This window comes from Amblyraja radiata, chromosome 14, assembly GCF_010909765.2.
Source record: "Amblyraja radiata isolate CabotCenter1 chromosome 14, sAmbRad1.1.pri, whole genome shotgun sequence".
In the NCBI taxonomy this organism is placed as follows: domain Eukaryota; kingdom Metazoa; phylum Chordata; class Chondrichthyes; order Rajiformes; family Rajidae; genus Amblyraja; species Amblyraja radiata.
Window position 1 is genome coordinate 33,380,245 of NC_045969.1, and position 12,546 is coordinate 33,392,790.

Consider the following 12,546-nt stretch of genomic DNA (forward strand, 5'->3'; position numbering starts at 1 on the left):
TTTGAAAGCGGAGGGGACAATTCCTTGGGACAATGAGGAGTTGAAGAGATTAGTGAGGTAGGGGCAGAGAATGGGGAGGCAGGACTTCAGCAGGGGAGTGGGGAGAGGGTCGAGGGAGCAGGTAGTGGGTTTGGAAGAGCTGATGAGTTTGGAGATTTCAATAGGGGTGACCAGGTCAAACTGGGAGAGGAAGCAGTGTGGAGGAGGGGTAAGGAGGTCAGTGGAGATGTTGAAAGGAGGGGCCTTGGTAGGTGGTGGAGTAGATGCTGGGGAGTCGGGTACAGGGGATAAAGATTGATAGATGGTGCTGATTTTATCAGCGAAAAAGTGGAGGAATGAGTTGCAGAGATCCGGAGTAGAGGTAGGGAGAGTGTTGGCTCGAGGCTTGAGGAGGTTGCCCACTGTGGAGAAGAGGGTTCTGTGGTTTAGGCAGGGATCGGTGAATATGGAGGAGAGGTAGGCAGATTTTGCAGCAATGAGGGCATCTTTGTAGTCAGTGAGGTGGAGTTTGTAAGCTTCAAGGTGGACTGTGAGAGATGATTTCTTTGTGAGTCGTTCAAGTCGGCGACCAGTCTGTTTCAGTTTACGAAGTGCAGGTGTGTACCAGGGTGAAGATGTGTTGAAAGTTACGGTTCTTGTTTTGAGGGGGGCCATAGTGTTAAGGGAGGTAGACAAGGTGGAGTTGAGATGGTTTGTGAGATCATCAGGTGAGATGGGGGTTGAGTCCAGGGGGAGAGTGGTGGAGAGCAGGTCAGAGAGATGATGGGGATCAATGGATTTTAGATTACGGAAGGTGATTTCTCGGAGGAAGCGGGGGCGAGGTGTCGGAGAAGGGACGGTGAACCGTATAAGCTTATGACCAGAGAGGGGGAAGAGGCAAGGATGGACGTCGAGTACCGGTTGATTTGTGGAGCAGACCAGGTCAAGGATGTGACCTTTGTCATGGGTGGGAAAGGTGACGTGCTGAGTGAGAGAGAAGTTGTCAAGTAAAAAGGCGAATTCAGATGCGAGCTTGCAGGTGGGGGAGTCCATGTGAATATTTAAGTCACCAAGTAGCAGCAGACATGGGGAGAGGGATGAGGCAAGTGTGAGGAGTTCAGTGAAGTCAGATAGGAAGGAGGGGTTTGGTTTAGGTGGCCGGTAAATGAGGATGACTGTCATGGAGGAAAGGGCTTTGAAGGCGAGGAATTCAAATGATGCTACTGGGGGGAAGGTGAGTTTAGTGATACGAAAATTCTGGTTGAAAATAACAGCGAGGCCACCTCCATGGCGGATGGGGCGGGGCTTGGAAATATAATTAAATCCAGGTGGGGATGTTTGATTGAGGGAGAAGAAGACATTGGGTTGTTGCCAGGTCTCAGTGAGCAGAAGGAAGTCCAGAGTGTTGTCAAGGATTAGTTCATGGAGGGCAAGGGCTTTGTTGTTGAGCGACCTGGTGTTGAGGAGGGCAAAGTTGGCATTATGAGAGGGTGGAGAGATGGGGGTAGGCTGGAGAGATCTGAGGTTGTCCCGGTTGACAGTGCGTGCGGTCAGCTGGGATGGGGGGTGACGCGGGTGAGGGGGGGCAGAGCGTGGTAGTGAGCAGATGGATGGAATGGAATGTCCGTGGTTGAAGCAAACAAGCCTGCGCCGAGAGCCTCTGTGGATGAAACGGGGTCGACGCAGAAGTCCAAGCTGTTTAACGACCTGGATGCAGGATGGGATGTGGTTGTTGAAGAAACCAGTCATCTGCAGAGTTGAGTAATTGAGCATGATGGTGAGGGTGCAGAGAGGTGTCCAGCGGTGCAGGTGCAGGTGGAGAGAGTATCCAGTGGTGAGGGAGCAGAGAGGTTGTCCAGCAGAGCGGGTGCAGCGAGGAGCAGAGCGGGTGCAGCGAGGAGCAGAGCGGGTGCAGCGAGGAGCAGAGCGGGTGCAGCGAGGAGCAGAGCGGGTGCAGCGAGGAGCAGAGCGGGTGCAGCGAGGAGCAGAGCGGGTTCAAATAGATTTGTTTGAAATTCCTCTTAGTTATTTTAAGAGAGTTTAACCTTGTTTAAAATACATAAATGTTACCACAAAAGGACACAAAGTGCTGGATTAACTCAGCAGGTCAGGCTGCATCTCTGGAGAACATGGATAGGATAGAACCAAAAAGAAGTTAAAGCAAAAACATATATTTATCAATTTGCAGGTTTGTATTTTGTTACTCCTTTGCTTTTCATCTTTGATTACCACTTGAGTGATGCCATGCCTGCTATTTCAAGGAGTCTTGTGATATAAACAGCACAGCTTTGAAGGTTGGCCTTTACTATCTACTCAAATTATTTTGCTTAGGCCGTGTCGGGACACCGCATTTCATGGCACCAGAAGTTGTCAAACGAGAACCATATGGAAAACCAGTCGATGTTTGGGGTTGCGGAGTGATACTTTTTATTCTTCTGAGTGGTTGTTTGCCATTTTATGGAACAAAGGAGAGATTGTTTGATGCTATTATCAAAGGAAAACACAAGGTAGATCGGAAATTTTGTGTGGCATGCTCGCTGCTACTCTTATCAAACATTGCAGATATATGTAGAATTTACCACAAAGCTTAAGTAATATTCTTTGCATTTTCATTTTACTCTGGATTCTCATAACCTTCTAACTGTGTTTATTGTTTTACTGTTCATGCAGCTTTTAAAAACTACTTTCCATTAATTGCAAATGTTTATGTAGTATGATTACGAATGTATTTATGTAACTGTTGTATGTAAAATTACCAAGAAAATCTGTAATGTTAAAGATAAGAGATACATTGTCTACTGTATTTCTTACAATTCTTTTTGTACAGATGAATCCTAGGCAATGGATCCATATATCAGAGAGTGCAAAGGATTTGGTCCGTCGTATGCTCATGCTGGACCCTGCAGAAAGGATAACAGTTTATGAAGCTCTGAATCATCCTTGGCTAAAGGTGCATTTTTAATTGGTTTCATGTAGGCATTCCAGTTTACACATAATTGTCTTTTATGCAGCAGAAGATACAATTTCTTTGGATTTTTTGGAATGCAATGTTATTTTAAGCAAAATAGTCATGAATTTTCCCAAGTTATGTTGACAAGTTTAAGGAAAATATCTGATTACCATAGATACACTGTTTGAAATTGTGTACACGTGAGGCCTCTTACAATATGTAGTATTGGCAGATTTTGCGACCATGCACAGTGCCCTCCATAATGTTTGGGACAAAGATCCATCATTTATTCGTTTGCCCCTGTACTTCACAATTTGAGATTTGTAATTAAAAAAAATCACATGTGGTTAAAGTTCACATTGTCAGATGTTATTAAAGGGTATTTTTATACATTTTGGTTTCACAGTGTAGAAATGACAGCACTGTTTATACATAGTCCCCCCATTTCAGGGCACCATAATGTTTGGGGCACATGGCTTCACAGGCGTTTGTAATTGCTCAGGTGTGTTTAATTGCCTCCTTAATGCAGGTATAAGAGAGCTCTGAGCACCTATTCTTCCCTCCAGTCTTTTATCACCATTGGAAACTTTTATTGCTGTATATCAACATGAGGACCAAAGTTGTGCCAATTAAAGTCAAAGAAGCCATTATGAGACTGAGAAACAAGAATAAAACTGTTAGAGACATTAGCCAAACCTTAGGCTTACTAAAATCAACTGTTTGGAACATCATTGAGAAGAAAGAGAGCACTGGTGAGCTTACTATTCGCAAAGGGACGGGCAGGCCGATGAAGACCTCCGCAGCTGATGACAGAAGAATTCCCTCTATAATAAAGAAAAGTCCCTAAACACCTGTCCGACAGATCAGAAACACTCTTCAGGAGTCAGGTGTGGATTTGTCAATGTCCACTGTCCGCAGAAGACTTCATGAACACACATACAGAGGCTACACTGCAAGATGCAAACCACTGGTTAGCCGCAAAAATAGGATGGCCAGGTTACAGTTTGCCAAGAAGTTCTGCAAAAAGGTCTTGTGGACAGATGAGATTAATTTATATCAGAGTGATGGCAAGAGCAAAGTATGGAGGAGAGAATGAACTGTCCAAGATCCAGAGCATACCACCTCATCAGTGGTGGGAGTGTTATGGCCTGGGCATGTATGGCTGCTGAAGGTACTGGCTCACTTATCTTCATTGATGATACAACTGCTGATGTTAGTAACATTATGAATTATGAAGTTTATAGACACATCCTATCTGCTCAAGTTCAAACAAATGCCTCAAAACACATTGGCCAGCTGTTCATTCTACAGCAAGACAATGATCCCAAACATACTGCTAAAGCAACAAAGGAGTTTTTCAAAGCTAAAAAATTGTCTATTCTTGAGTGGCCAAGTCAATCACCCGATCTGAACCCAATTGAGCATGCCTTTTATATGCTGAAGAGAAAACTGAAGGGGACTAGCCCCCACAACAAGCATAAGTTAAAGATGGCTGCAATACAGGCCTGGCAGAGCATCACCAGAGAAGACTCCCAGCTACTGGTGATGTCCATGAATCGCAGACTTCAAGCAGCCATTGCATGCAAAGGATATGCAACAAAATACTATACATGACTACTTTCATTTACATGACATTGCTGTGTCCCAAACATTGTGGTGCCGTAAAATGGGGTGACTATGTATAAACACTGCTGTAATTTCTACATGGTGAAACCAAAATGTATACAAATGGCCTTTATTGAAATCTGACAATGTGCATTTTAACAACCTGTGATTTTTTTTTCTATTACAAATCTCAAATTGTGGAGTACATAGGCATATAAATAAATGATGGATCTTTGTCCCAAACATTATGGAAGGTACTGTGAGATGGTGCATAGAGAATTTCTTTGAAAAGAGACTTAAGCAATTGGCTGCATCCATACACTGGAAAAATAATGGGAAATGTTGAGAGCATTTCACAAATGCACCACACTATTGTTGAAGGAACTCAGTGGTTCAGGCAGCATCTGGGGAGGGAGTGGACAGACAACGTTTAGGGTTGGGATCTTTATTCAGATTGATTAAGGGTCTTGACCTGAAACATCTGCCTATCTAATCCCTCCACAGATACTGCCTGACCTGCTGAGTTCCTCCAGCATTTTGTATTTTCCTCAAGATTCCAGTATATGCAGTTTCTGGCATTTTCAAAATTGTACAGCTTAGAACATCTGGCACATTAATTTAAGGCCCTTAATTACAACTTGGCGTTCGGCCACAATGTGAGTTTGTTAAAAATATGTTGTATGTAAAACTTTACTGATTCCATAACAACCAATTGTAATTTATATACAGCAATAGATAATAGATTTTAAATTGAACATATTATTTTTCAGGAACGAGATCGATATGCATACAAGATTCACCTGCCTGAAACTGTGGAACAACTGAGAAAATTTAATGCAAGAAGGAAATTGAAGGCAAGGCCAAAATTGTTAGGTTTGATATGGAAGGGTATATCCAGTGCTTCGCTGAGTCAAATCCACTTATAGCTTCCTAGTTTAGCAGGATCAGCTGGGAATATTAGAGCTTGTTATAAACATGTCGTGGCCATCTCTTAGATCAGTGCAATCCATCCATCCTTTTTGAGACAGCAACAAGAAGTAGTGCATGTGCTTCCACACACACTTATTAAACCAGGCCATTCAAGAGAGAAATAAGGAAGTTTTTTGTCTCATTATTTGTGGAATTTGTAAGTTGCTGGGAAGGCCAATATTTATTGCCCCTTCATCGTTGACCGTGAGAAGGTGGTAATGGCCCACTTCCTTGAAATGCTTCAGTCCTTCAGGTGAACTTATCCCCAGTATTCTGGATGGGATGTAACAGATTTCAGATCCAGTGATGAAAGAACATAGGTACATTTGTCAAGTCAGTTTGGTGTGCGACTTGAAGGTGAGCTGACAGTGGTTGCGCTCCCTGATTGAGGATGTGAATTTAAAAGATGTTGCTGAAATAACACTGGCAAATAACTGCAATGCATTTTATTTAGGTTGCTGCATCCATAGTAGATGGTAAGGGGTGTTCTAGTTTTTTTTTTATAGTGGTTGATGTGCCATTGAAATATGCTACCTTGTCCTGGATGATGCTGAGGCTCTTGAGTGCATTAAGGCTGCACTCATGCAGGCTGTGGAGAGAATCCCACCATATTCTTCCACAAAAGCCTCCTCCCACTATTTAACTTCATGAACATATTAATGTATTCTTCTGACTTTTCTTAATTGCAGCTTTACATGTCACAATAATTACTACTTATAAGAACTAGTTCCACACTTGAGAATTCTATGAATAAAAACTATTATCTGGAATTCATCTTGATTTAATAGTGATCATTATGTCCTTGGTTCCCATCTTCCCACAGGTAGAAATTCTAAATTTGCCCAATGAAATCCCCTCCCATCACCATTGGCGTAAAATTCTAAGTCAAGTCACCCCTATCTTTTTCTTGCTAACGTAATAATCAGTTCTGGAGTTAATCATGATGTTCTAGAATATTTTTCACAACCTCGCTAACTTCAATGTGTCATGAAGATACAAAATGTTCACAGTATATCAAATGTAGTCTAACCAAAGTCTTTGCAACGGCAACCGTTTGATTTCCTGCTTGCTAATGTAATAATATTTTTGGTTAAATCTATAATCGTGGAAATGAAAAGTGCAGAAATCCTTAAGATGAATTAAGAAATTGCATAAAGTAAAAGTAAAAACAAGGGAATTCAGTAAAATAATTCCATCCTTTCTGTGTTTCTTTGATTAAAAAGATCTTCAGTATATCTTCGTGGCTGTTCTAGTGACTCAAACCAAATAGTTGTGGTAAATAGTAAAGCTAACCCAGATGCAATGGATACTGATTAATTTTCCATAGTATTTCAAAAAGTTCTGTCTTTTCTCCCAGCCTTAATAAAACTTGAACCTATATTTTGTAGAAAATAATGAAAAATCCTCAAATATAGAAATGCTGGGAATTGCAAAAGCTTGCCACTGAGCTGCACAAACTCAAAATATATTGCGGATTCAACATTTAGAGCTGTGTTGCTCACTGGACACATGATACTCATCTGACTGTCCTTTGCTGAAGGTACAAACAGGAAAAGAAAATCATTGGGCAGGATATGTTGCAACATTTGCTCTCAGTCTACAAATACAGAAATTTGATGAACTTTGATAAACACCACCAACTATCTATATCTATATTGTTATATTACTAAAACTCTCATCTTGTTTGTTTGCCAGTTTGCCGGTTTGTTTGCCCGGTTTGTATTTGTGCAAAAAACGTACACGATAGCACTACAATTTTTGCAACACCTTACTCACCATTGTCCTGTGATGTAAATTAAACAAGTTTAGTTTAGATTGATGGTATATTTTACAAGTTATTCACGAGATTGACGTTATCCCCATGGCCTCCTAGATTTTTCCCCACATTCCAAAGATGTACAGGTTAGTAGGTTAATTGGTCTCAGTAAAAATTGTAAATTGTCCCTAGTGTGTAGGATAGTGCTAGTGTATGGGGATTGCTGGTCGGCATGCACTTGGTGGACCGAAGGGACTGTTTCCGTGCTGTTTCTTTAAACTAAACAAAAGTTAAAAATTGCTCTATATAAGTAACGGCATAGTACAGCACATTTGGAAACCACTGGATGGACCTCAATTAAAATTTAAGAGCTATTCATTTTTTTAATATCTTAATAATACACCATTGAGTAGTTCTTAAATTTCAATTCAGTCCCTTCAGTAGTTTCCTAATGACTGCACAATTTCCATGAAGTCCCTTTCTTAAACTAAGCCTTGACTGTTTTAATCATCCTTTTACTAATAACAATGACTGTCATCCAACAGGAAAGCAATTTCTTAGGGTCAGTATAGGCCTTATAACATTAATAAGTTCAGCACATTTTTTTATTGGTAGGGAACATTTTTCTCTGTTTTAAATTTATGACGATGCAAAGTTTTGTCATACATATAATAATAATAATAATAATAATAATACATTTTATTTAATGGGCGCCTTTCAGACATCTCAAGGACACCTTACATAGTAATCGGGAAATATACACGATTATTATATCGTGGTAATATAATAAAATTGCCTAATTACTTTTCTTGATATTAACCATGATACAAAAATGTTTTGGGTTGATTAAGTGAAAATGCATAAAATGTAATAATTTGGACGCTAGGCTTTACTGAACTTTTAAATGAAATTTGGTAAATTTACAGGTTGTTGGTGCACTCTACAAGTGTATGTTCTCTACAAGTGTATGTTCTTTCGTTTTTTTTTTTCTTGAGCATTAGCTTGTTTGTAAAGTGAGTTACCAGAAGAGCAAGCGAAGCACATGCACTGGGAGAGCAGCATTTATCAGTGAAGGAGTCAGAGGATCAGACTTTACTTCAAGTATAACGAAAGCTGCACCAATTATGTGGATTCTTGCAACAACTGTGCAAGCAATTTCAATAGGGAAGCTGTTGTTGACGTAGACCGCATGTTGCAATAGGACCTCCAACTTCAGTCAATACTTAGATTCAACTTCCTAATAATGTTGACTATTTATTCAGCAAATATCCACAGATCTTTCCAGCAACTTTTAGATTTAGAAAGTCAAAGAATAGACTATATTATTCTGTTATTTAGTTTGTCCATAAAATTTTAGAACAAATTTATGAAAAAGAACATAAGCAATAAGATTGTACAATGGTCTGATTGAGCTGATTTTTCGGGTGTACTTTGTGTACTTTTTGCTTACTTTCCATGTAATCTGAACATTTGATATATTTTCCATTCTTCAGCCAAAATAACTAATGTAAATGGTTCTGCTTGAGCATAATTATAATTGGCAACTCTATGCATTTATATATTGTTATAGATGTTAAAGAATTTCATCTCTAAATATTTTTCTTGAATTATTCTGTGGGATGCCCGTAACTAGCAAAATGGGCAGTTAATGTCTTCCTTAATTGGTCCTTAAGCAGGTGATGGTGCGCTGCTGCTTGCTCAGATTTAGTACTTGTACTGAAAGTCCTGCAGTGCTGTTCGAGGTGGAGGTCAATATTTTGACCCAGTTACAATGAAGAGTTATTGATATATTTCCAAATTGGCACATTGAATTATACATAGGAGGTCTTGAAAGTGATGTTCTTGTGCATCAGATGTCTTTGAATTTCCATGTGATATAATTCTTGGGTTGAGGACTTTTGCGAAGAAGCCTTTTAGCTGCAGGCACTATTGTCAATAGCACTGTGATGATGGTGGTAGTGAATGTTTATGGATAAAGTGTTAAACAGTCATGTTAGTTTGTATGATATCGAACTTGAGTGTTGAAGGAATTGCATCCTTCATATTCTTGACTTGGGTCTTGCAGAGCATAGAACTTGATGCCAGAAAGTGAGCCAGTCACCACATAACACCAACCTCTGCCCTCCTTGACTGCTGCAGTTGAATTTCTAGATTAGGGATTACCAATTTAACAAAACTTTTAAAAATCTTTCCTTGGCCACCTATGAGCGTGTCATCAATGAAAGTTAATAGGTATAAAACTAACTGAATTGGTTCAATGACCCATCCGCTGTCTCTTTTGATTAAAGGTTTTAGCTCGCCTCCTTATCATTTGACTCCAATATCATCCTCATTTGCGATCATTTGAAATAGAGTGTGATTGTCTTCAGGGTGGATCCTCTCTGTGGTCCGGAGATGGCTGAAGAGGCCAGGCCTGGAGCCACAGACTTATTCCTCCAGTGTGTACGCCTGTGTGTGATATCTTGTAACATTGGGAGACTGGTGCATGTACAGTCACCACACAGTCCTTGATAGAGACAGACCAGGTCCAATGGCATGGACTCCATGATGGTTGGGAGTCTCCCCTGTTGCAGTCTTCTTCCACCTTCTGCCTTCACGGCTGTTGTAGTGCTCCACCGATTAACCAGCCACCATCCTTTGCTGTTTCACCATTGAGGTTGTATTCGTGGGCCGCGCTTCATCAGGAACCTCCCCCTCGACCTGCTCTCATGGGTGACCCTGCCAGGAGCATAACTCCAGGTCGTTTACGTCTCAGGATCTTAGGCACATGCAAGTTTCTACACCATGGCAAGGTGGCAACCCTTATCAAAGACTCCAGTGTAGTCTTTGTGGGTCTAGTTTTTTTTCACAATTCCTGAAAATATCATTATAATCCCCAAACAAAATTGTTAAGATTATCCCTTGTTTTATCCTTATTAAACTGTTGACCCCTTCAATTTCCTCATTCCAAAAATATTGAAATCTTTTATTATGGTGACTAAATCAATCATCTCATTTTTATTTCTGTGGTGATCATTCCTTAACAAATCTAGCAAAGGAGAACAGGCAACATCACTTGAACATTTGGTTGACTAGTCTGATTAATGTTGAATAGTTGTCTTAGTGTGCCCAATAGGCTTTAAGTGTTGTAACTTTCTAGTGGTATTCAGTTAATATTGTTGAGTTAGTTCGCTGTTTATTGGTTGGAAAACCATTCATATAATATAATTGATAATACCTTTTTGCATTCAGTTAAACAGAATCGTAATTTGTAGTTTTTTTCTGTATTTTAGGGAGCAGTACTAGCAGCTGTTTCAAGCCACAAGTTCAATTCATTCTATGGGGACCCTCCTGAGGAGCTGCCTGACTTCTCGGAAGACCCTACCTCTTCAGGTAAATTGTTTTAACGTTAGGATTCCAAAGTCAATTATTCCAAATAGATTGGTGGGTGAAAAAGTTGAAGCTCTGCAGTTATAGCTTTTTTATATTTATCAAATCAATCTCCTCTTGATGTATTTATTTGGTTTACTACATATGACGAGTTTGTATTTAAATGTGGGGAAAATGTGATAACTTTCTAACATGATGCCTTCTCTTCGATTAGTACACGCAGACCAATTTATTTTGCATGGTTTTGCTTAACTTGGTATAAGACACTGCCTCTGATAATGTTTAGATTATTATCACTACTTGAGTAAGTGGGCGGCCCAGTGGCGAAGCGGTAGAGTTGCTGCCTTACAACACTTGCAGCGCCGGAGACTCGGGTTCGATCCTGACTACGGGTGCTGATTGTACAAAGTTTGTACGTTCTCCCCGTGTCCAGCGTGGGTTTTCTCTGAGATCTTCAGTTTCCTTCCACACTGCAAAGACGTACAGGTTTGTAGGTTAATTGGCTTGGTATAAATGTAAATTGTCCCTAGTGTGTGTTTATAGTGTTAGTGTGCGGGGATCGCTGGTCGGTGTGGGCTGAAGGTCCTGTTTCCGCGCTGTATCACTAAACTAAATTAAAAGTGCAATTTATGCCTGACTGGGAGTTTTCTAAATTAACTTTTACTTCACATGTTAGTAATGCTAGCTTTGGATTTTAAAATATGTCCACTTCAAAAACTGTGACAGTAACTTGTTAAACATAGAAACATAGAAACATAGAAAATAGGTGCAGGAGTAGGCCATTCGGCCCTTCGAGCCTGCACCGCCATTCAATATGATCATGGCTGATCGTCCAACTCAGTATCCTGTACCTGCCTTCTCTCCATATCCCCTGATCCCTTTAGCCACAAGGGCCACATCTAACTCCCTCTTAAATATAGCCAATGAACTGGCCTCAACTACCTTCTGCGGCAGAGAATTCCAGAGATTCACCACTCTCTGTGTGAAAAACTGGAAGTCTGTGGAATTCTCTGCCTCAGAGGGCGGTGGAGGCAGGTTCTCTGGATGCTTTCAAGAGAGAGCTAGATAGGGCATGGGGAGACAGGGGATATGGGGAGAAGGCAGGAATGGGGTCCTAATTGGGGATGATCAGCCATGATCACATTGAATGGCGGTGCTGGCTCGAAGGGCTGAATGGCCTATTCCTGCACCTATTATCTATTGTCTATAAACTGTGTTCAGGTGCGTTGTGGCCCGTCAACTAAACAGCTAGGAACTACCTACTAGCTGTTCAAGCATGATAGCATGTTCAAGATTTTCTTGACTGTCCATGAATGACAATCAGGTTTACACACATCTTGCCTTGTGTTCTATCCCCTGTCCTCACCATTGAGTCAAACATAGAAAATAGAAAATAGGTGCAGGAGTAGGCCATTCGGTCAAGATGTATCCTGTAAAGTTATTGGTAGCGAGTTAGATATGCTGTATCTGGCCCCTCAGATTTACACTAACCAGCGCCATGTAAATTCTGTCCTCAAGAAGCAGCAATAATTATGATGCTGGAAATCTTAAAATAAAATGGAATGCGTTAGAAATATTGAGCAGGTCAATCTGCATCTGTGGAGATGAAAATGGAGTTAACATTTCATGTTGATGATCTTTCATCAGATGAAAGCTGTCAGAAAGCCATGGGAGTTTCTTAGTTCCTGCCATTTACAACAATTCCTACTTGCAGCCAGCAGAGCTTTGTGAAAGTACTGGTTGCATTGGAAGAAAACTTAATGCAGAAGTACAAATTTAATGCAGAATTACAACTGATGTAGATGGCAGCTGTGAGGCAAGGGTCACATCTACTCAATAGCTGCAAAACCTTTAGCTAAACAACTGATTTTGATATTTCATCTGTGAAGATTTTCAGAATTGCCCTCTCTTTTGATTT

The 12,546-nt window shown here is 40.6% G+C and overlaps 1 protein-coding gene across 9 annotated transcripts in view; it reads left to right on the forward strand.

Annotated features, from left to right (window-relative positions):
* The window catches only part of cask (calcium/calmodulin dependent serine protein kinase), a 249,197-nt gene that overhangs the window by 125,638 nt on the left and 111,013 nt on the right, over positions 1–12,546 (forward strand). For all 9 annotated transcript variants that reach the window (XM_033033061.1, XM_033033060.1, XM_033033062.1 and 6 more), the window contains exons 7-10: positions 2,311–2,486; positions 2,807–2,929; positions 5,305–5,388; positions 10,532–10,631. In XM_033033061.1, coding sequence (XP_032888952.1) covers positions 2,311–2,486; positions 2,807–2,929; positions 5,305–5,388; positions 10,532–10,631 — 483 coding nt within the window. The remainder of the gene's footprint in view (positions 1–2,310; positions 2,487–2,806; positions 2,930–5,304; positions 5,389–10,531; positions 10,632–12,546) is intronic.